The sequence below is a fragment of the Atractosteus spatula genome, chromosome 1, assembly GCF_055471065.1.
Source record: "Atractosteus spatula isolate fAtrSpa1 chromosome 1, fAtrSpa1.hap1, whole genome shotgun sequence".
NCBI lineage: Eukaryota > Metazoa > Chordata > Actinopteri > Semionotiformes > Lepisosteidae > Atractosteus > Atractosteus spatula.
Window position 1 is genome coordinate 25,681,722 of NC_142706.1, and position 22,936 is coordinate 25,704,657.

At 40.1% G+C, this 22,936-nt stretch overlaps 1 protein-coding gene across 1 annotated transcript in view; it reads right to left on the reverse strand.

The window, feature by feature from the left end:
- The window catches only part of grxcr1a (glutaredoxin and cysteine rich domain containing 1 a), a 56,304-nt gene extending 40,741 nt beyond the window's left edge, over positions 1-15,563 (reverse strand). Inside the window, exon 1 of the mRNA XM_088922999.1 lies at positions 15,189-15,563. Within this exon, the coding sequence (XP_088779125.1) occupies positions 15,189-15,563 (375 nt within the window). The remainder of the gene's footprint in view (positions 1-15,188) is intronic.
- Between the last annotated feature and the right edge of the window lie 7,373 nt (positions 15,564-22,936).

Consider the following 22,936-nt stretch of genomic DNA (forward strand, 5'->3'; position numbering starts at 1 on the left):
ATATCTCACCTTGATCAACCAATCAGGGACTGGTAGGGCCGAGTAACCCACGTGGGTCTCTGATGCCCATGAAACTTTCAGCCAATGAACGAGCTGAAGTTCCTCTAGGTAAAAACAGGCAACACAGAGCTCCCAGAGGACTATTCAAAGGAGAATTCCAGGGGTGCGAGACAATTCCAGGGCAGGACGGCCCAGGAGCAGAAAGGCTCCCAAGGACAGGACATTCTCGCAGCGCGCCTCCTGACCATCTTGAAACTCAGCCCGGACAACCACGTAATGGCCAGTGTGTCCGAGTGCCAGAACTTTCCTTTGTTCTAAGAGTCGAGAGCGGAGGTTGCCAGAGAGTAACCAAAAGATCCACCCGAGGTTAGCATCAGCAGCAAGCCTCGTGAACGGGTCGGAACTGTGGACAGCTGAATCACTATTCAGAACTAGAGCTTCATCAGGAACGAACCGTTCTTCTTCCTGACCTGCTGGGACCCACAGTCACTATTCTCCTGTGCACAAACTTTGCTAGTTAAAGCCAACACTAACTAGCCGGTCTTCAGAGAGCATCAGCAGCGCACCGTCGCAAGCCACACAGCACAGCCTGGCATGGAGCCAGAGAGCGTGGATTGGACAGCAACAAGCCTGCAACTGCTTCTTTGTGCCCGCAGGAGATCTGAATCCCCACAGATTGGATGAGTATTCAACTTCACTGCATTACAGCTCGAGAATTCAATTGTTATCCCAACCAGTTGATATCAATTTAATTCCTAAGAGTTATGTACTTGTTTTGAGTATCTAATGTAGAAGTTGTAACCAAGTTCAATTACGAAACGGTCTAAATGAATGATATACCGAACGTATGTCCTCTTGATATGTGTAACTCTTCGTAATTGACTGAATATATACCTTTTGTATTCTGATAACCCTCACAATAAGATCTGTTAGGTTTATATGCACATTATTAATATTAATTATTAGTATTAATAAATGTATCCTCGTGTATTAGTACCTGTGTGTGTGCGTTGTTTGAGTTTTATCGCATGGTTGGATTCTAAGGCCATTAAAAGAATCAATTTTGTGATTTACTGCTACAACTAATAATTGTCCCAGTAAATGCCCAAACCCCTACAGAACTGGCGCCTCGTGAGAGCACACTACACCCCAGAGGGAAATCTTCAAAAGACACAATTATATTTAAACTAATTTGGTAACAAAATCTTAGTGAACCCAGGAGTGCACAAGTCTAATCCTCTTGGACCACAGTGTCCTAGGTTTTTATTCCATATGACTTCATTACCAGTCCAGTTTGAAATAACAGTTGTTGTCTGAGCTGGACCAATCTAACATTCTGTGATTTTTATATTGATCTAAAAACAGTCAATGGAACCTGCTGGATTGTGGCTGCTAGGGACCAGAGTTTTTCATCACTGTTTTACAGAACCTTTAGTTACACATAAAAATATCAAAAGCAATAACTTACATATCAGAGTCCCGAATTACATAAACAACTCTAATTACAAAACATGGAGAGAATATATAAACTCCAATTTTGTTTAATCAATTTTAAATAATTTAGAAATATAAAAAGGTTTAAACTAGAAAACTTCCAATAATCACCAATATCCAATAGGCACCAGGGCTACTGGCAAATATTGCATATAAACTTTAAGTCATAAACACCATAGAGTTTTTCTGTCAATAGGCACAGGTGCCTACAGTGAGCTAACTTATTTTTATTTGTATATTACTGTATGTACAGTATTTTGGTGCAGACAAACTAAATAAGATATGAGGTTTGTTTGTTGCTTATTCAGCATTTTTGTTATTATCAAAGTTGTATTGATATTAACATTGTGATTGTTGAATTAGTTTCAGAATTTGATATTGTTTTTAAAGTTAGATTTATGTTAAATGTTTCATTCATGATAAAAAAGCTTTATGTGTGTGACATGGTTATATTTCCTGGAATATGTAATTTTAAATATATGGTTAATGAATCCATCCATCAATTCATTCATTTTCAAACTGCTTTATCTTATACAGGGTCATGGAGGAGTCTATCCGGCAAGCAACAGGCAGGATACACTCTGGACAACATTCCAGTGTATTGTCGGGCAGATAAACATAAATGCCACAAAATTAACACCATATCTCCAAATCAACAAAAGAAATATAACAATCAGAAATCATATGGAATAGAGGAACAGAGGAAAACGAAGATAAGAGAAGCATCAGCACTACAACAGAGCTCTTCCTTCATAGACCAGACAAATAGACCATGTTCAAGTAATCTGAGCACTGAAGATGTACTTTTTTATTTTTATGTAAGGTACGGTAGCATTATAATTGTCAAAACAGGGGTTTCCCAAGCTGATGAAATAATTGCACACTGCTAAAAATTGTTCCCATTTGTATACCATCCATTTTAGGGACTTATTTAGTCCTGAGTTAATTTATTTGATACAAAACAGGTTTCCTTTTTATCCTTTGTGGTATTTGTACCTTTTTCACAGGATGAGTTCTGTTTATCTGTGTCTGAAAGTCTCTCAAATTCAGTTTTGTAAATATTTACAAAACAGTTGAAGATGTGAAGAAGGGGTTAGCTGAGTCCTTTCTGCATGAGGACTGGACTTCTAAGTAACAGGCTTAGAGTTATGGCAGGAAAGGGGATAACTGATAAGGACTCCAGAGGCCAGCTCAGAAACTCCCCAGGGAAGGAAACCTAACACGGACCATTAAGAGTGACCTAAGTCTGTGAACTGGCAGGACACTGTGACCTCCCCCCATTACCATGGTAACAAGCTATGTCAGAAGCGGCAGAAAAGGGCTATATAAACTGGAAGTTTTGTACCGGCACTTTGAACAGTACTTCGGTTTTATTGTTCCTTGCATGCAATAAAACTCATCTGTTGTAACATGACCAGGGGAAGGGTCATTCATAACAGGTATTTTCGGAATGACCTACTTAAAATACTAGATATGGACCTTAGCGAAATGGCTGCCAAAAAGAATCAGCTGACCGGTAAATGGAAAGGGTCTACCCTGAGAAACAATGAGACACAGCTGAGCCGCATCAGGAACCGAAATATAAGTGCCCCAGAGGCAGTGAACAGGGCGGAAGCTGATAAGGTGAAGGCTGATGCGCCCAAGATTCTTTAACCAGATCTAATAGGCCTCGTGGTCTCCGAGCGTATAGTAACTCAAAAGGAGAAAACCCGGTCGAGGCCTGCGGTACTTCTCGAATCGCGAACATTAGATAAGGGAGCAGTTGATCCCAATTTTTACCATCTTTCTGCATGGCCTTCCTCAGCATGCCTTTGAGGGTCTTATTAAAACGTTCCACCAGTCCATCCGTTTGTGGGTGATATATCGAGGTTCTGATCTGATGAATTCCCAATAGTTTACTTAAGTCTCGCATGACTTTGGACATAAAAGGAGTTCCCTGATCTGTTAAGATCTCCTTGGGGATTCCCACCCTAGAAAAAACCTGTACTAGCTCCCTAGCTATATTTTTGGCGGTGGCGGCTCTCAAGGGAATGGCTTCAGGGTACCTCGTGGCGTAGTCCACTATTACCAGTATATACTGATGTCCTTTGGCGGTTCTGATCAGGGGTCCCACCAAATCCATCCCAATCCGTTCAAATGGAGTTTTAATAATTGGGAGAGGAATCAAAGGATTCCTATAATAAGGTTGCGGGGCAGTTTTCTGACATTCCAGGCATTCCCGACAATATTTCTCGATGGCTTTATATATACCTGGCCAAAAGAAGCGAGCGAGCAGTCTCTCGGTTGTCTTTTTCACCCCCAGGTGTCCTCCCAGGAGGTGGCTATGGGCCAAGTTGAGGAGTTTCGACTGGTAGGCCCGTGGAATCAGAAGTTGTTCTACTTCTTCTTGATCTCTCCTCTGCACCTGATATACAGATGCAGCCATTCAAAGTGTGCGTCACAGACACGTACCGCAGGTGACGTCGCTCAGTATGACGCAAGATGACGCGCGGCACCGCAGTAAGTGATTGGTTGACCGACAGGGGCACTCGTGGTCCGTTGGTCTGTCGTAGAAAGACTTACAGTAAAAACGTCTTTGCTGTGCCCGTTGTAGATATTGAATTTACCAATGAAGGGAAATCTTAGTAGCTGAGCATAAAAAGAATAGGAGCATACTGTAACGCGTGTGAAGGCCATAAACGATATTAATTTTGGAACATAAACATACAGTATATAGCTGGTCTTGGTACTTTAAAGAAAAAAATACACACCAGTATTCCATTTCTCCCTAAACATTTTAAGCTTTGAAGTCTTTAACTAATGTGATACCGGAGTCAACAAGCATACTTTTAGAATTTGATTAAAAGGGAATATAATATGGAATCGCGTATCTAAGGAATTTAATAATGGTATTCGTGTGCTGCGACAGGGCTGTGTAGGGCTGTTTCGCCTGCCTGGTCATGCGAGCTGTGTTGTAGCCGACTGGTCTAGGTGCGTGCCTAGCAACTGGTAGGTTGTGTGTTCAAATCCAGCTGGTACCGGACTTTTCTTTTAACAAACATTTCTTCGAAAAAATAGAATAGCGATATTATGGACAATCAATTGACTTTTATATTTCAAAATATCGCAACATGATCGATATTTGCGATATTTTGAACATATCTTCCCTTCTGACAGCGGTTCCTCCTTCTATTGTGTGTGTGTGTGCGCAACAGAGTAATTTTTTATAGAGAAATGGAGGCTGGACAGTATGCGTTACAATATAAACATTTATATTGATTTAAATCGTGTTCTGATTTAAATCGCAAACGGGTGTTTAATTATGTGTTTTTTAATCATAATCAGGCTAATGCATTCCTACATTTTCTGTATGAACCAGCTTAGAGGTTCATACAGAAAGACAGCTTGTGTTTAAATTGAGTGTAAGGTAATTTATGCTTCTAAAGTCATGGTCAGCATTTATTATCGTACTGTGCTGTAAACTTTTTCTGTGCCTAGTCACATTATTTTATAGCGTTTTTATTGCGTTATTAAATCTGGTGGCGCTGTGTGTTACAGTAGTTTCGTGACTCCCATGTCACATGGTCTGTGATTGAATCCCATAGAACTATGACTTATTTTTTTAACAAACATTTCTTTGAAAAAATGAAACGTTTCCCTTGGTCAGAGATTAAATAAAACCTCACTCGCACCAAACAAATTTATATTTCTAAATATCACAAAATATGTTCATTGTCTTCCAATCGAGTCGAGTTGACATTGGAAGCCTGCCACACCCGGACTCTTAAACCAACGCATTAGCACGTCAAAGCCCATCGAGGGTATTGAGCCAGTATTGGCTTTAGTATTCCCCCCCTCTCCCCTCAATTCAATTCAATTCAAGGTGTTTTATTTGCATGACAGATGGGTACAAGCAGTGTTGGGTATGTATATTGTAACGCTTACGGCAGACAGGCACTGTGTAAGAGCCGGCGCACCAGAGCAGCGCACCGAGGGAGCGTCTGCATTTCTAACTTAGTTTTTAAAATTAGTCAAGCAATATGAAGCATCCCCTTTTACTTTGTGCCTGAGCATAAAAAGAATAGGAGCATACTGCAACGCGTGTGAAGTCCATAAACGATATTAATTTTGGAACTTAAACATACAGTATATGGCTGGTATCGGTACTTTAAAGAAAACATACACACCAGTATTCCATTTCTCCCTAAACATTTTAAGCATCGAAGTCTTTAACTACCGCGATACCGGAGTCAACAAGCATACTTTTAGAATTTGATTAAAAGGGAATATAATATGGAATCGCGTATCTCAAGAAATTAATAACGATATAATTATATTCATGTTGCAAAAGAACTGCAACGGACATAAAAACTCCCTTGCTTTTAATAGAGCGCTCCATAATTTCTAACTACGAAAATGCCAAGTGAAAGGATTTGTAAACATATTTTGTTAAAGCAAGTCAGTTTTTTCCGCAACACATAAAAGACATTTTTCCAAGAAAGTTTAGCCTTTGTCACTAATGAAACCACTAAATAAAGACATAAATATAGAAATCTTAAGATTTGTTTTATTTAATGTTGGTAGCAGGATGAACTGTCAGAGTGTATATTTTGTCGCAGAGTTGCTGCAAGATGTTAACAGTGAAAAAGGTATTTAGAAATTAGTTATTTCAAGATGAAAATTTTCAGAATAATTGCAAATCTAGCAGGATAGAGAAAGCACAGAAAACTGGCAGTTAGATTGATCAGATTAGTATGAAAAGTCATTTAGCAAAGGGAATTAGAAGAGTGACAAACTAGTATACTTTAGATCTTTTTTTTCTGAACCAGGGACAATCTGATCATGTTTCCCTATAACAATAATAAAAAACTTTATTTGATATATCACCATTAAAGGTGGCATCTCAAAGCAATACAGTAGATGTAAAAACAGATAAAAGGACCACAGATTACAAAGTAAATGCATATAAGAAAGACAAGCAGGTAGAGGTGCTACCAAAATTAGAAAATGAAGCAGATACAGACACTAAGTCTTCTGAAAAGAAAGGTTCTGAGGTTAGATTTAAAGTGGCCCTGGTGTGTGTGTGTTTGTGTCTGTCCTGTGATGGACTGGCGCTATGTCCAGGGTGTATTCTGCCTTGTGTCCGTCGCTTCATTCATGTGCATCCAACACACAGTTCAACGCTAGCAACTACACAAAATCTAAAATATGAGCTCTACTTGCCACTTACAGTACCAACAGTACCAGCTAACTTTAGTAGTGACATTTTCATGGATCTTTTTAACAATAAAATTTACAACATCAGACTTCAGACACAATTAAACAGGCCTCAAAAAAGTCTGGTACAAACATTTTCAGCATGGAATAAACTGTTACTTTAATGGTATAAACCTTAAATGGATTCATATTCTCAATAAGATTTGGTGCTCAGTAACATGACTTAGAAAATGACAGAAGACATGCGTATCATGCTTATCCTTCTATTTTTCATAATCGTAAACTCCTTAAGGCAGTTACATTTTCTCTGTTCTGACCTGGAGTTACAGAGAAATTTAAATTCTAATAAGAGATTTGTAATGAGGAAAGTCATACCAATCACTCATACAGTACCAGGATTTGCAATTACAATACAAATACTTTCTTTCTGTATGTGTTTATTTTGCAGTTTGAGTCTATGGCATTCCTTTGGGGGTCTATACTCCAAGGCATGACTTTTTTATGTATAAACATCAGTATTTACTGCTATTAATTACTGTACGATTTATAGTTGAAATCTGAGCCTAGATATAAAGTTAGATATAAAGTTAAAATCTTGACAAAGCAATGTAGGAAATACAGAGAAAATAAATTCTTTCTGACATCTAAAATCAGTTTCGATCAAGGTCTCTAAAACGAACAAGAAAAAGAAGATTTTCGGAGGGCAATTACGCTGTGTTTATATAGAATAAGTGATTTATGAGCAATCTAATTTCTTGTTCGTTTAAAACAGTGAAATGTCAGCTGTAAAAGATCGCACCAGAAACAGCACTCACTCTGCCTGTCATAGACGTTCAGGAAAGGCTGAATGAAGTCATGTCAAGTACAATAATTCGGAGAACAATAATACCAGTTGTAGGACAGTATATAAGGAGGATAAGGATTTTGAAGTTGACTCGAAATCTGATAGGTAACCAGTGCAAGGACTTGAAAACAGGTGTAATGCATCCCTGATAGGATTCTTGCTGTCATATTCTGAACATATTGAAGATTGCTCAGTGTGGATTTAATTTCCCCAGTGAACAGGATGTGCATTTATTAATTCTAGAAAAAAAGCCTTTCTTGATTTCTCTAGTTCTTAGTTTCTCTAGTTCCCTTTAAAATAAACTATTATTCCACAATGCAGAGTATTACATGGCCAGTATTTACACATGATATTTGTGATTTAAAGAAATTAACACAAGCAGCTTTTGGAGATTTAAGTGTTGGCTGAGTTATTGCAGGATAAAAGACTAGAGATGTTGGCAAGAAGAAGATAGTTTGGGGAAAGCTGAGGAATACACTTATAACAAGAACACTTCCTAATGGGGTTAGGCATACTTTTGATGAAGATGATGAAGTTAACAGACTATATGTTTACATAGATACTGAAATAAGGATTGTATTTTAGATTATGTGTAGTTGCTGGCATTGAACTGTGTGTTGGATGCACATGAATTGAAGGAATGGGCAAACATAGCTGATGCGGATCCACAGAGCCAGCATATTAAGATGTTTATAATTAGAGGCAATTTGTTTAAATAACTAGGTATGGATACTGATGTGCAAGAGAGGTGGAAAGGCTGTTTCCTTAAGCCAGCAGTAAAAAATATTTTATTCTCAGTGAGATGCTGCCATTTCATAGTGGGTTTCTAACACTGTGTATAGTTCCATCCACACAGTGCCTTTACTTCCATTTCTAATCTCTTTATCCAGTACAGAGGATTTGGAGCCTATCCCAGTAAGCAACGGACACAAGGCAGAATACACCCTGGACATAGTGCCAGTCCATCACAGGACAGACAGACACAAACACACACAGACCAGGGCCAGGTTTCCCATAAACTAATTAACTTACCAGTATGTTTTGGAGTGCGAGAGGGAGTCATATCACACATATGGAGAAAAACCATGTAACCCAGAGAGAACATGTAAACCCCACACACACAGGATGGCAGGAATTGAACCTAGGACCCCAGTGCTGCAAGATAGCAATGCTAACCACTTTGCCACCATTATAAATGGATGGATATCTTAGTTATCTTTCTAGTTCACAGGTTTGCATGCATAATTTAATTTTGAAAGCCACTGAGACATCAGGTACTACTGTTGTATTTATGAAAAAGAAACAAAACAAAAAACATACTAACAACTGTGCCATCCTACGCCTTAGCTAATACATTTTATTATTCATAAACAGTTAACATTGTTAGCAAAATATTTTGAATTATATTTAACCCTATTTTTTCTTTAGTTTTGTATTTAACTTATTATATGATAGTCAGACTTAATGTATATTTGAACAATGAAAATATATTTTTACAAGATTTTACATTAAGCACTTAAAATTAATATGGTTAATAATAGTAAACTGTAACATGCTGTAACAAGATCGGTTAAACAGCGAAGAAAATGCTTTCAGAGAAAATGTTTCAGGTGTGAAGAACATAGATCTCCAATGCAATTTCAACCAAACCTGTTCCCACACACCCTGCCCCCACTACCATTAGAATATACACAAAGCACTCAAATCTTTCGAGCTAATGATCAGGTGACCCGAGAGAGAGCGAGAGAAACACCAAGGGGTATCACCAAGGGTATTAATAATACGATCTATAGTTGAAATCTGAGCCTAAATAAAAAGAAAAAGCAAGTGATTAGGTTTATGAGCAATCTAATTACTTATTCGTTTAAAACGCTATATAAAATAAAGTTTATTATTAATTTGCTGCACAGAGCGGTGAATATTGTTATGCATAAGACAAAGATAACGATCCTGATCAGTTTAGAAATCTGTGTACGCTGTAAGGTTTTTACTTCTTAAACTTTTAAAGTACACGTTTTGAATAGAAAGAAATCCTCTTCCTGTTACAGTATGTATAGCAAACTAGCACGTCTTTTTTCTCCAATCAGAGGGGTGTCAGATGGTGTCAGCCAATCACCATTCTGCGTTGGGTAGCAACGGGTGACTGTTCTCAGGCGGAAGATGTAAACAGCTTAATGTTCGTGTTAAATAATTTTTTAAAATTCAATTAAACGGGCACAATTAAGACATTAAATATACATATACATACTGTATACAGTACAGTTTGCATACGGTAATATGTTACGCGATTAAAAAATAAATAAATAAAACTGGAAGGTTCAGCACCAGCTGGATTCGAGCACACACCCTGCCCGTTGGCAGGCACGCACCTAGACCAGTCGGCTACAGTCAGCTCGCATGAGCAGGCAGGCGAAACAGCCCTACACAGCCCTGCCGCAGTACATGGATATAATCATACCGTTATTAAATTCTTGAGATACGCGATTCCATATTATATTCCCTTTTAATCAAATTCTAAAAGTATGCTTGTTGACTCCGGTATCACGTTAGTTAAAGACTTCGAAGCTTACAATGTTTAGGGAGAAATGGAATACCGGTGTGTATTTTTCCTTGTGATATTTTAAGCTCTAGTTGAATGATAGGTGTCGCATTTTAAATCATTTTCGTAGTTAGAAATTATGAAACGCCCTGTTAAAAGCAAGGAAGTTTTTATGCCCGTTGAAGTAAAACAAAATGCCTGACAAAGTATGGCTTGGACAGATTCCAAGTGCTTGTACAAATGTGCTAAAGAAATTATACTTTGAGTATACAGCTTGTCCAAAGTCATCCATTATTAATACTATTAGTAATATCTCCGGTAAAGGCTTTGATGCATAAATATTTCTGATAAAGGTAGGTTGTGTACTTTTGTCCAACTGAGCAATCTTGCTTTCATAAAATATACCAACATTTTAATGACTGAAGATTAACATGCTGTAATACACTGTTCAAAATTAAAGGCTCAAATGCTGTACATGAGAGGTTAAGCTCCCCCTGGCGGTTTTACAAGGTGACGCCGGATAGTTTCCGGCAGAGCGTCAAATGACGCGCGATTAACACGTCACACTGCGTGACACTGCGAGATGCCGCGCCACGCCCACCGGGGTATGCCGCAAAATAACGCACGCATTTTGAATGGCTGCATCTGTAGGAGGTTGTTCTTCACCATGAAATATGGGTAACTCAGGGCACCCTTGATATTACACAGCCTCCCCTCGATTTTCCTCACATGTCCCCATGCATGTCTCAAATTTCCATCTTCCAACTGGGCCGTCCCGATCCTACCTCGATGTTCTGGTGTCTCCCAGTCCGGTATATCCATACCCAGGTATTCATCTCCTAGTTCGGGGCCTTCTTCCTGCGGGTCCGCTTCTCCTGGGGTGTCTACAGCATTGTTGACAGGGTCTCCAGTACCCGGGAGGGGACTTTGCCTAGCTGACTGAACATTACTCCAAATTTGGAGAAAGTAGGGACAGTCTCTTCCCAACACCACCGGGTAAGGTAATTGGTCCACCACCCCGACCATTGATTTATATGTTCCCCTTTCCGTAGTGATGTTAATTTCCTTCTACAGAGGGATACCTCTTTGTGTCCCCGTGAATGCAAGTAATAGGGATCCCCTCCATGCCCCTGATTTCCGTTTCTTCCAGTAGCACTGTAGGGATCACCAGGGTCACCATACTTCCCGAGTCTAGCATGGCCTCGACAGATCCTTCCCCTATCTTAATTTTAGTAACGTGGGGTTCCTCACAGGTCGGAATGTTCGCCGTGAGGTAGTCACACCTTGCTTCCTCTCTGGTGTCCTCTTGCCTGGGTTCACACCGGCTAGGACAGTGGCTGGCTACATGCCCCTCTTCATGACAATAATAACATCGACAGGTTGCTCTCCCTTGCGGTGGCCTCGGTTTTGACCTTTCTTGAAGGGATTTCTTAAATTGGGGCAGGCCCCGATAATTACTGTACTTTAGTAACCGATACTTTATTTCAGTTTCTGAACTCTTGGGGCTTCTTCTCTCCTCTTTTTGAACTTCCCCCTTTTCTTCCCCCATCACGGCCGCAGTGGCATGCTTTCTGTCCACTAAGTCAATTGCCTGGTCCAGTGTCTGGGGATCCCCATCACTCACTTTCCTTTTCAGATGAACAGGCTGACTCCTCACAAAGTAATCCAGCACCACCCTTTCTACCACCTGTCCTGGGTTTAATTCTTCTGGCTGGAGCCATTTCTTTGCCAGATGTACCAGGTCAAACATCTGAGACCTCGTGGGCTTGTCCATTTGGTATCTCCAATTATGAAACCGGACCGCTCGTTTTGCCAATGTTACCCCGAGTCTTGCCAAAATCTCCCTTTTCAGAGTCTCATAATTCTCTGCATCTTCTTCTTTTAAGTCATAATAGGCCTTTTGAGGTTCTCCAATTAAATAAGGGGCTACTCTCCCGGCCCATCGCTCCTTGGGCCATGCATTTCGAGAGGCAGTTCTTTCAAAGGTGGTTTAATATGCTTCCACATCATCAAGCTCTGTCATCTTTTGTAGCGTAATTTGTTCAGCCTGAACGGTGTCTCTCCCGCTACTGGAGCCTGCCGGATTTCTTCCCTCAACTGGTGCAATTCTTCCCGTACTAATTTTTGCTCCTCTATAATTCGTTCGTTAGTTTCGCTTTGAATTTGATTCACCTCCTGCTGCGCTTGGATAGCTTCTTGCTGTCCTTTTAAAGCCTGAAATTGGGCAAGGGTGGCCTGGGACAATTGCTGTATTAATTGTTCCATTGTTTTTTTCCACACACTCAAAGCGAAACCCACTTCCACACACACACACAAAAAAAAAAACTTACTTTCTTCGATTCTCAAACCCGAGCGGGAGCTGCCCGCATCCTCCACCAATTGTGGTGTCTCCGGGGGAAAGTTTATGTAAATGAAAGTAGTACTCACACCACACTTTTCTTTCCTGAGTTTCGTGGCGTTTCTTCCTCCAACTATCTTCCAAATACAGTCTGTAATCCGTTCCCTTAATCCTGATCCGATCCAAGTTCCAAAAGTCCGTAATAAAGCCAATCCGCGATATATCCTTATCCAGTGTCCGTAATCCAAAAACCATAAACCTTTTCTCCTTTCAGTAGTCCGTTATTCTTTAGCCCGATCTTTAACATACACCTCTTTCCTCTCTTTTCCTCCAAACCGCATTCACCTTATCGGCTTCCGCCCTGTTCACTGCCTCCAGGGCACTTATATTTCGGTTCCTGATGCGGCTCAGCTGTGTCTCATTGTTTCTCAGGGTAGACCCTTTCCATTTACCGGTCAGCTGATTCTTTTTGGCAGCCATTTTGCTAAGGTCCATATCTAGTATTTTAAGTAGGTCATTCCGAAAATACCTGTTATGAATGACCCTTCCCCTGGTCATGTTACACTATTTAAACTTCATCTCGGGATCCAGAACTTATTTGTCTGTTACAACACAGTCATAGATGTTTTGTGTAAGTGTTTGTAAATTTTCAGCTTGTTTGTTGCTGTTTGTTTTACTTTGTTACCAATCTGTGCCAGGGAATAAATTAAACATGCGTTTAAGTATTACAGTTTTGCCTGATTATATTGTTAGCTTTTATAATTTGCTTGCAAGGCAAAGTAGTCTCTGGACCTGATATGTAAATTTATAATAGTAACCTAAACTATTCAATAATTCACATACTATTTTATTAAAATATTTTGATAGAAAACACTGCTAGAAAATATGCATTCTCAATAAATAAAGACATGAACCAATAATGACAGCACAGTATAGTGAAAACCTAGCTAGACCTAAAATACAGTTTTATTTCTATTCCTTTTCACTGTTCCACTATATGGATGTCATAGGACACGACTAAAATTAGTATCATTAATCATTCGAAAGTCTGTTGCAGATCAAGGTTAGTTGAAATAGTCAACTGTTACAATACACCTTTAAAGTAATATGGATGAGATACTGTATGCACAGTACATTTGATTTATTTCCAAGGTATACAATTTTTTACTCCAAAAAAGTCAGAGTTTTAATTAAAACAAATGACAACAAGATATGGTCTAAATAACTGCATTTAGAATTTTTTGCATTAAGAAAAAATGTTCTTCACATTCAACAGATCTTTTTCTGTTTTGGAAGCTCCAGCCATCTATTGCTTGTATTTTTGACGCCAGGTTTTGTGAACCTATATACTGTATATACACACAGTATGTATGTATACCTAATTATTTAATAGAATCTGATTTCAAGAATGAAAGTAATAGGATAATTTCAAACCATCAATGGTTTATATGTATTAAAAACATTGGTGGCATAATACTTTTGATTTAATCTAAATGAGATTTGCACAGCGGTGTTGCTGTTTATTCAAATTTTTAGCCTTTAACTGTTGGGTTTTTTTGCAGTTCATCTCCAACTTAGCCAACAAACATAAGCTAACAAGCTGAATTATAACTAAGCCATAAATTTGTAGCAATATTATTTTATCAAGAAGTAACAGAAAAAAACATCTGCAGTCAGGATATTTTATCAGTCTTGGTTCAATTCATGTTTTGTCAACTGTTGAAATTGAATATTAAATATGACCACTACTATTAACTGTTTTCCTACCTAGCATTCAGAAATCTTGCAGGATCACGTTAACCCTATTAAGTTTCTTTGTTACATTTACTAGATTGGATCATTAATCTTTAAGTAATAGTGGCCTTTTCCTTAAAATGATCTCACATAGCTTACACATCAGAAAGGAAAAGTATAGACATAAATCTACACAAGACACAGGTGTGGACAAAAATCATCAGTTCAGGCACAACTTCTTTGAAAGCAGTAGTTAAAGGATAAACTGTACCTACAATAATTATATTGTCATAGAGACTGCTAATTATTTGCATTTTAAATATGATTTAATAAAACAAAAGGCTCATAAAAATATAGAACAAGTGCAAAACGTGTATATAAATATTGGAACAGGTAACTGGTTTATTCCATGCTGAAAAGAAAAGAAAGGAAACACAACGCTTTGGCCGTGGAGCCTTCTTCAGGTGTATATAAATATAGGACAAGAACACATAGACTATAAATATACTGTAGGTATAGAAGATGAAGCATATACAGTATATATATTTCTTATATATACAGTATATGTAATGTATGCTTTTTTTTATTATCACAATACACACTATCATAAATCAGAATGTCTTTTGTACTATTATTTTATTTAAAAATAGGACTAATTATCAGTGCAGAAGGATTCTAAGGTAATGTGTGCATCAGCACATTTACCATAGTTTTGATTCCAGAGATATGAACCTATAAGTCTGCATACTCCAGAATCATATTGGAGAGAAATATATTAAAATAAAAATATTTGGGCATAACCACAAATCATGTAATAAAAATATCAAGTTTTAGTTATGTTAAATGCTGTATACTAAGTGAAAAATACTAAGTTTTCACTCAACAAAAATCTTGAACAAGAATAAGATCCAAAAAGAATCCAGAAGAATGTATTTGAACTTTACTAGGAATGATTTTCACAAGAAAAAGAAATGTTATTTTAACTATTATAAACTTGTAAGTTGAAAATGTCATAAAACTACCATAAAATTCTCATCACTTACCCCATATACATTTGAGAGGTTGTTAAACAGTACTTGACCAGCACTCACTTTGTGCTTTACACCACGAACTGTCCCATTTTTGCTCAGTATATTAACTCGCTTTGTGCTGAAAGCCTTGTCCTTGGAGGCACCAGCAAACAGGAGCAAGTCATCATACTCAGAACCCAGGTGTCCATTGTGGTGCCCATTTGCTTCATTGCGCAAGTTAATCTGCTCTGTCTCTGAGCTGATGGCACATTCAGAATCCATAAAGTCTGTGTGTTCTTCATCTTTGAAGACTTCCTTCAATATTTTCCCACTGTGAGCTGAAGACACTCGAAATCTCACTTTTTTCTGTGGTTTCTCAGCTTCTGTTCTAGTTGGGCTTTTATGCATTTCCTGCTCCATTTCAATTACCTGCACATTTTACATGATCTTAGTCTCCTGATTTCATTGGAGATTTTGAAGATTAAAAATTGTATTAAACTCTATTTTTCTTCAGTGACATTAATAAACACATGGCAATCCATTCTAAAAAGACTGCAAATTAGCAGGTAGCTACACTGCCATCATGTTGATTAATAATGAATTGAAATCAGCTATGGTTACCTTTAAACAGACAAAGAGTAAAATGATACCCTTCAATTAAATAATTTATTCAATTGTACTGGTGTTTACAGCTTTAAAATACAAAACAGAAAGAATAAGGTTCTTGATCCCGAGATGAAGTAAAACAGATGAGTTTATTGCATGCAAGGAACAATAAAGCCGAAGTCTTGTTTCCCGCAAGAAACAACAAAACCGAAGTATTGTTCGATGTGCCGGTACAAACTTTTAGGTTATATAGTCCTTGCTTGCTGCTTCAAACGTCATTCGGTGTTATGGTAAGGGGAGGGGGTCATGCTATTTGGCCAGTTTACGAGGTCCTGGCCAAATGGTCAGTTTAAGATTACACCCAGGGGGTTCCTAGCTTGCATCTGGAATCCTTATCAGTTAACCCCCTTTCCTGCCATAAACCCCTGTTGCTTAGAAGTCTAATTTTCAGGCAGAACTGACTTAAGTTAACCCTTTTTACATCTTGTCTCTTACTTCATTCCCCCCTTATAAAATATGGCATATGTCAGGACTGCCTATTTTACACATACAATGTCAGGGCAGATCTTTCCTTTTTAGATGTACAATGTTAACATGACATTGTGCATTGTGCGTTCCACGGTTACAACAAGATGTTATTGATGTTTTTGTACAAGTGATAGTTACAATTATACACATAAAACAATCCTAATCCTACAAATACATAAAGTCCTACCCCAGGACCCAAACGCAGGCCTCAGCCATGTGGAGATCTATCGTCAGGATCTTGGAATAGCAATATTGACCCAACTCCGATTATAATTTTTTTGGCTGATAGATATGCCAACACCCAGAATGTACTGATACCATATCCCCAGTAATGCTCCTCAGGCCTAACAAGCACACTGTTGGTCTTAGGAAGCATCAGACACAGAAACGGTAACAACATCCTTCTTTCTGTTCACTCAGTCTCTGGTGCCGTGGGTCGGTGAAAGTGCGATGCGCGGATCCAGCGATCTCATCCTGTCACTCAGATGGCACAATCAGTAGTTAGTGGCACTTGATATGGTCCCTCCCAGCAGGATTGCAACGTCTGGCAGGGTATCTCTTCCTCACCTACACCCACTCGCCAGGTATCCGGTCGTGTCTCCCCTCTACTGGAGGTCCCCAAGCGTCCGGCACCTGTTCACGAGCCCTGTGCACCGCTTCAGTTAACAAACCTACAATACTTTAATAGAGAGTTAGTAAACTCATCAGTGCGTTAGCCAAGCTTGGCCTCCAGGGAGTTTCTTTGGCTGCCCGTGATGATCTCAAATGGGCTCAGTCTCACAGTTCCGTTTGCTCCAGCCCGCAAACCCCACAGGACTGCAGGTAGAGTATCTACCTACGGTGTTCCTTCAGTTGATATTTCCTTAGTTGGTCTTTCAGACTGTGGGTGATGGGGGCAATGTGACTTCCAACTTACCCCTAGTGAGGCAATTACAGCCTGGCACACCTTCCCAGTGTAGTATGCCCCTAGATCAGTATCCAAGGGGCAGGACAGTCCGTACCACGGGATCATCTTTGTCATACACTTGGGTATGTGCCAGCCCACATCCCATCATCATACAACCCCACATTCTTTACACATTTGTTCTAACCACTATTAAACATCTATTGAAGGCCTCAACCTGAATTCTCCCTTTTCCCCAATAGAGGTTTCACAGGGGTCTCAGACTCCCGCTCTCCCAGTGCCGCTTGTCTATCATCTGCATCTGCATGGTTGTTACCTTGAGTTACTGGAATTCTTTATTTATTGTGTAATTTACACCTTACTCAAGCTGCTTCTGTCGGCAGCTGTAAAACTACAAATCAGTTCAGAGACAAGCCCAGTATTCTTAACTGCCGTTGTGAGAGAATCCTATTTCTCCATAGCCATCCAGAATTGTGGCCTACATGCAACAAATACATACATTATATACATATACAGTAACCCTTTAACATCTTTCTTTTTACAATCTTCCATCAGTGCTCTTAACTGGCTTGCTGCGCTGAGGCAGTGGAGGGGCATTTTTCCGATTGTTAGCACCTCGAATTCTATTGTAACGGCTCAGCCTGTTCTCTGTTCTACCTCATCCATCAGAGAGGACCCATCAGTAAACAGTATTACATTTTCTTAAATTTTCACAGTCCCCCACCCTTTGGCTACAGTATCGAATGGTATAATAGTGCCTACCTCCATGCTCCTGCGTCAGCACAGCTGCCCAGAACCCTTTGTCCACACTTACATACAAAGGAATGGTTGATCCATCTGAGGAAACCCCAGTCTCAGCACCTGTAAGAGAGCTTGTTTCAAATTATTACAGGCGGCTTTTGCTGCTGGAACCAAGGCAATCTTGTCCTTGTACTGCACTCCCCCCTTAAGCAGATCTGTTAAAAGTTGTGCTCACCCCGTAAAAAACATTGCACCCTGGCCCTGTTAAAATTACACAATGCTCGACACAAAAGGGCCTTATCATAACTGCTTAATATTAGACACTCTGAAGCTGAAGCAACTCAGACTTGTGGGTTTCCTCGTCAGGGGAAGCACTCAGAATACCATCAACATACTGAGTGATCACAGTCAGTTGAAGCCACGTGATACCCTGTTCTGGATAGTCATTCTTTGTAATGCATAATATTCCAACACAATAGATCTGGGATAAAACCACTCATTAAAATCTGGTACTCGGCAAATAAAACTTGCTGCCCCAATACTCCTGTGGCCTCCTGCCGTCTCCCCATATACATTACTCTATAGCACACTGTTGAACAGAGGAGTGAAACAAGCATGACAGTAGTGCTCCAGTATCCCCTAACAGAGAAACCAACACCCCATTTACAGTACATTTTTATCCACTGGACTGGGACAGACTTAGGGAGGCTACAAGGGATTTACAGGATCTAATCGTTAGGTAAACAGATCTTCTCACAAGACTGTTTATTCTCCCCAGTCTCGATTCTAAACCTACAGCGTTTCAGCATGTCTGGTTTCGAGACATTCCAATAAACCAAAATTGTTTCCACTATTGCAACTAATTGTATAAAAATACAAAAACTGTTTATCTAACTCCTTTCACGTCCACCTGTACTGTACTTATACGTTTCAGACGCTCTTATATTTTCCAATCTCCTTAAGTTGATTTTCGTCAAGTCTCTTTAGTTACGTCTCTAGCCAGTCCCGCTGGCTAAACACACTCGCACCGTCATTTAGTATACCAAAACTCACAGTTACACACATACATGCCGGCACACAAATTCATAAAACACACATACACATCGAGAATATATTTTTCTCTTCGTACTACAATGTGCTGTATTCTTGTTTCACTTCTACATGAATCCTTTTAATTCCTGAAGCGCACTCCAGGTTCGCTGCATTCCTAATTTCGGGTGCGGTACTTTAGCCCACCGGTCAATATCTTCCGGTTTTGGATTTGATCGTATGGGGGAATCAGGGAAGGTAGGTGCGAGTGCGGACCCCCTCGACGGGGTGCGAGACAGTTAGAGTGACGCTGTCATCAACAGCGCCAGCCCCCGCTACATCAGGCCCTCTCCCACTTAGGGTGAGAGTACAGGTCTGCGGGCGCCCTCTGTTTAAGAAGGGAGTTCCTGTTCCGTCTCTATCACACTCGTACCAGGTGTCATCCCACTCAGACCCCCTGTCTCCATATGGTCACTGTGGGAATTGATCCCAATTATTTTCATTTCCTGCCTGCCTGTTCCCCTATGGGAGAGCAGGATATAATTTAGTTGACGGTTGTAACCTATTAACTAGTGCAGTGCAACCAGGAGCTAATTCTTCTTTTAGTTTCTGACTCTCCTGCACTGCCTCTTTTCGCTTTTGTTCATACTCTTTCGTAGCGAGTAAAGTATCTTTTCTTCCAGGTTTTTGTTTTCCCCGTAAACACACTTTTAAGAAGTCACATCCCAATTTCTTTTTTTTTCTCTCATGTATCTGCCACCACTGGTGCCGGCCGTACACCAGGGTGGGAGCTACATGCTTGCGCTTTTGCCAATCAATACTCATATGTTTTCTTTACAGGCATCTTCGCCCCAAACTCCTTCTGACAGACTCAGCTTCTTCCTATATTTTTCTTCCCTTTCAGTTAACTTACACTTTTCCAATATGTAATCAGATACTTCCACCACTTTCTCAAACACCCAATTAGCACACATGTTTGGTTTCTTTAAGATTTACTTTTGTCGTGTGTGAGGTAACAGCTCATTCAGTAGGGGGATGTTTTCACTTGGAAAAATCTGTGCATTACTGCACTCATTCAGCTAAGGGCATCTGTTACCTCCAGATCTAAATGCCTCTCAGAGACTTTAGAGAGGACTTACACCGCACTGTTCACAGGTAAGGAACGAGACCTCGAAAACCCCCTTTCTTGATCAGTAATTCACCATCCCCAGAACGCCAGCATCGCTGCTTTTGCCCCGGGGTGGACTTACACACTGAGCTCAATCAGGGCAATTCTCGGGTCTCAACGTCCTTTAAATCCTGCTACTTAATGCTTTGCTCTTTTATTATGAGGTGTGTTTATGTTAGTGTCGTGCGTGTGTATATGTATTTCACAAACAAGGAAAACACCAAAAACATACATATATATATACCTCCTACTTCCGTTTCCTTTAAAACAAAAAACCAAGCCACGCCAATCCGTGCACGATCAAGGCGTAGCTAATCTCAGGACCCCGGGCGCAATTAAGGCCCACACCAATCCTGGATTATACGTGCATTTAATGCACCACTCAGCTCCAGAACCCCGGGCGCAATTAAGGCCCACACCGATCCTGAGCCTCAGAACTCCGGGCGCAATTAAGGCCCAAACCAGTTCTGACCTTCAGAACTCCGGGCGCAATTAAGGCATACACCAGCTTCGAACGCCTGTACACAATACCGCGGACCGCCTGCCAGACCAAATTCTGGGCTTACAGCAAACAACCCATTACATACACCGGTGTTTTCCCCGGGCCAGAGGAATTCAGGAACTCACGTTTACTCTGTCATCTCGGGCGATTCTCGCAGGGAGCAGAGACTTCCCAATCGTTCAGAGAGAGTCGGGACTTTTAAATAAAAGAGGAGTCCTTACCTCTTAGTAATGTGCGCGCTGACCGTTTCTCCTGCCGATGGGAAGTTCTGCGCCTTCTGGAGCATCCGCCGACTACGCCAAATTTGTTGTAACAGAAAGAATAAGGTTCTTGATCCCGAGATGAAGTAAAACAGATGAGTTTATTGCATGCAAGGAACAATAAAGCCGAAGTCTTGTTTCCCGCAAGAAACAACAAAACCGTAGTATTGTTCGATGTGCCGGTACAAACTTTTAGGTTATATAGTCCTTGCTTGCTGCTTCAAACGTCATTCGGTGTTATGGTAAGGGGAGGGGGTCATGCTATTTGGCCAGTTTACGAGGTCCTGGCCAAATGGTCAGTTTAAGATTACACCCAGGGGGGTTCCTAGCTTGCATCTGGAATCCTTATCAGTTAACCCCCTTTCCTGCCATAAACCCCTGTTGCTTAGAAGTCTAATTTTCAGGCAGAACTGACTTAAGTTAACCCTTTTTACATCTTGTCTCTTACTTCATACAAGAAGAGAAAAATGTTTTATTATTATATTACTTTTACTAAGAAAGTACTACATTTTATTTCTTTTGTTAATCAATATGCAGTTTTATTACTAAACTTTCACTTTACAATTCTTTTTAAGAGGGTCGGTAGAAGGAGACAGGTTTGATAAACCACTCCCCCAGAGAGCAATGGGAACTGACCTGGCCTCCTTATTTGACCAGCTGAAGGAAGACAATTGAAGACAATTGATTAGGTGACATTTAAAAACCACAAACCACATTTAATGCTTCCAACATTCAATATCTCCTGTATGAAAAAAGAGGATTCACTGTTAGTGCCATTTTCTTCCTTAATTTTATTTTCTTAATGGAAAATGTACTTTGCAGAGAGGTAAGAGACATAGTAATAATAATAATTGCTTACACTTATATAGCGCTTTACAGGTAATGGGGACTCCCTTCCACCACCACCAATGAGCAGAATCCACCTGGATAATGCAACGGCAGCCATAGTGTGCCAGAACGCTCACCACACATCAGCCATCAGTGGGGAGGAGAGCAGAGTAATGAAGCCAATTCATAGATGGGGATTATTAGGAAGCCATGATTGGTCAGGGCCAATGGGAAATTTGGCCAGGACACCGGGGTTACACCCCTACTCTTTTCAAGAAACACACTGGGATTTTTAATGACAGGATCTTGGTTCTACATCTCATCCGAAGAAGCTCCTGTGTCCCACAATATGGGAACCTGGACACCATTTACTGGACAATGTAAGATTAGTTATTTTGTATTTAAATCCTGAAATAAGCTTAGGGAGGCTACAAGGAGGCTTCTTAGTTTAAATTTATTATTTCGTGTAAGGCTCTCTTTTCAGCTTCTGACAGGTTCTGACTTTTAAATCAAGCCTTTTTCTTACGATTTCTCCAAAAACCTGTTTTTTTACAGTAATTGCGCATCGATTTATTTGGTAACTTATCTTGCTTGATTTGGCACCCCCTCTCGCCCGTGGGGGCACTCCCCATCTGAAACGCACGTACTTTAGCATATACTCCACTTTCCTCACTTCTCTACTCAATCGCTCAAACTTCATATTGTCATTCTCTGCGATATCAGGAAAGTGCAACTGTAGCATCTTAGCTATATCTGTCTTAAGCCCGTTCAGATTAATCTGTTTTATCACTACGGACGTATCTTCATTAACCTCTTCGTCGTTTGCTAAGCCTGAGTATTCAAGCCACAGCCTAACAAACTTCTCTGTGAACTCTGACACATACTCACTCTCTTTCTGTTGACATGCTGTAACTTTCTTCCTGGTCTGTCCTGGGTGGGTAGTATTCTTTCAGAAACTTCCACACCGTACTCCACCCCTCTTCTTCATTTTTTCTCGCTACATATGTTTGCAATGTTGCCAGCCTGTTTTTCTCCTACCCCCCTTAGAATCATAGCTGCCTCTACAGGTTTAATAATATATGTATCTTTTAATTTCCGTAGAGCACTCCATGTTTCCTGCCTTAGGGTGCGGTACACCTTAGCCCAGCGATCTATATCCTCGGGATTGGGTTTATATGTTTTATCCCCTCCCCCGTCTTCTGACACTCACTGACT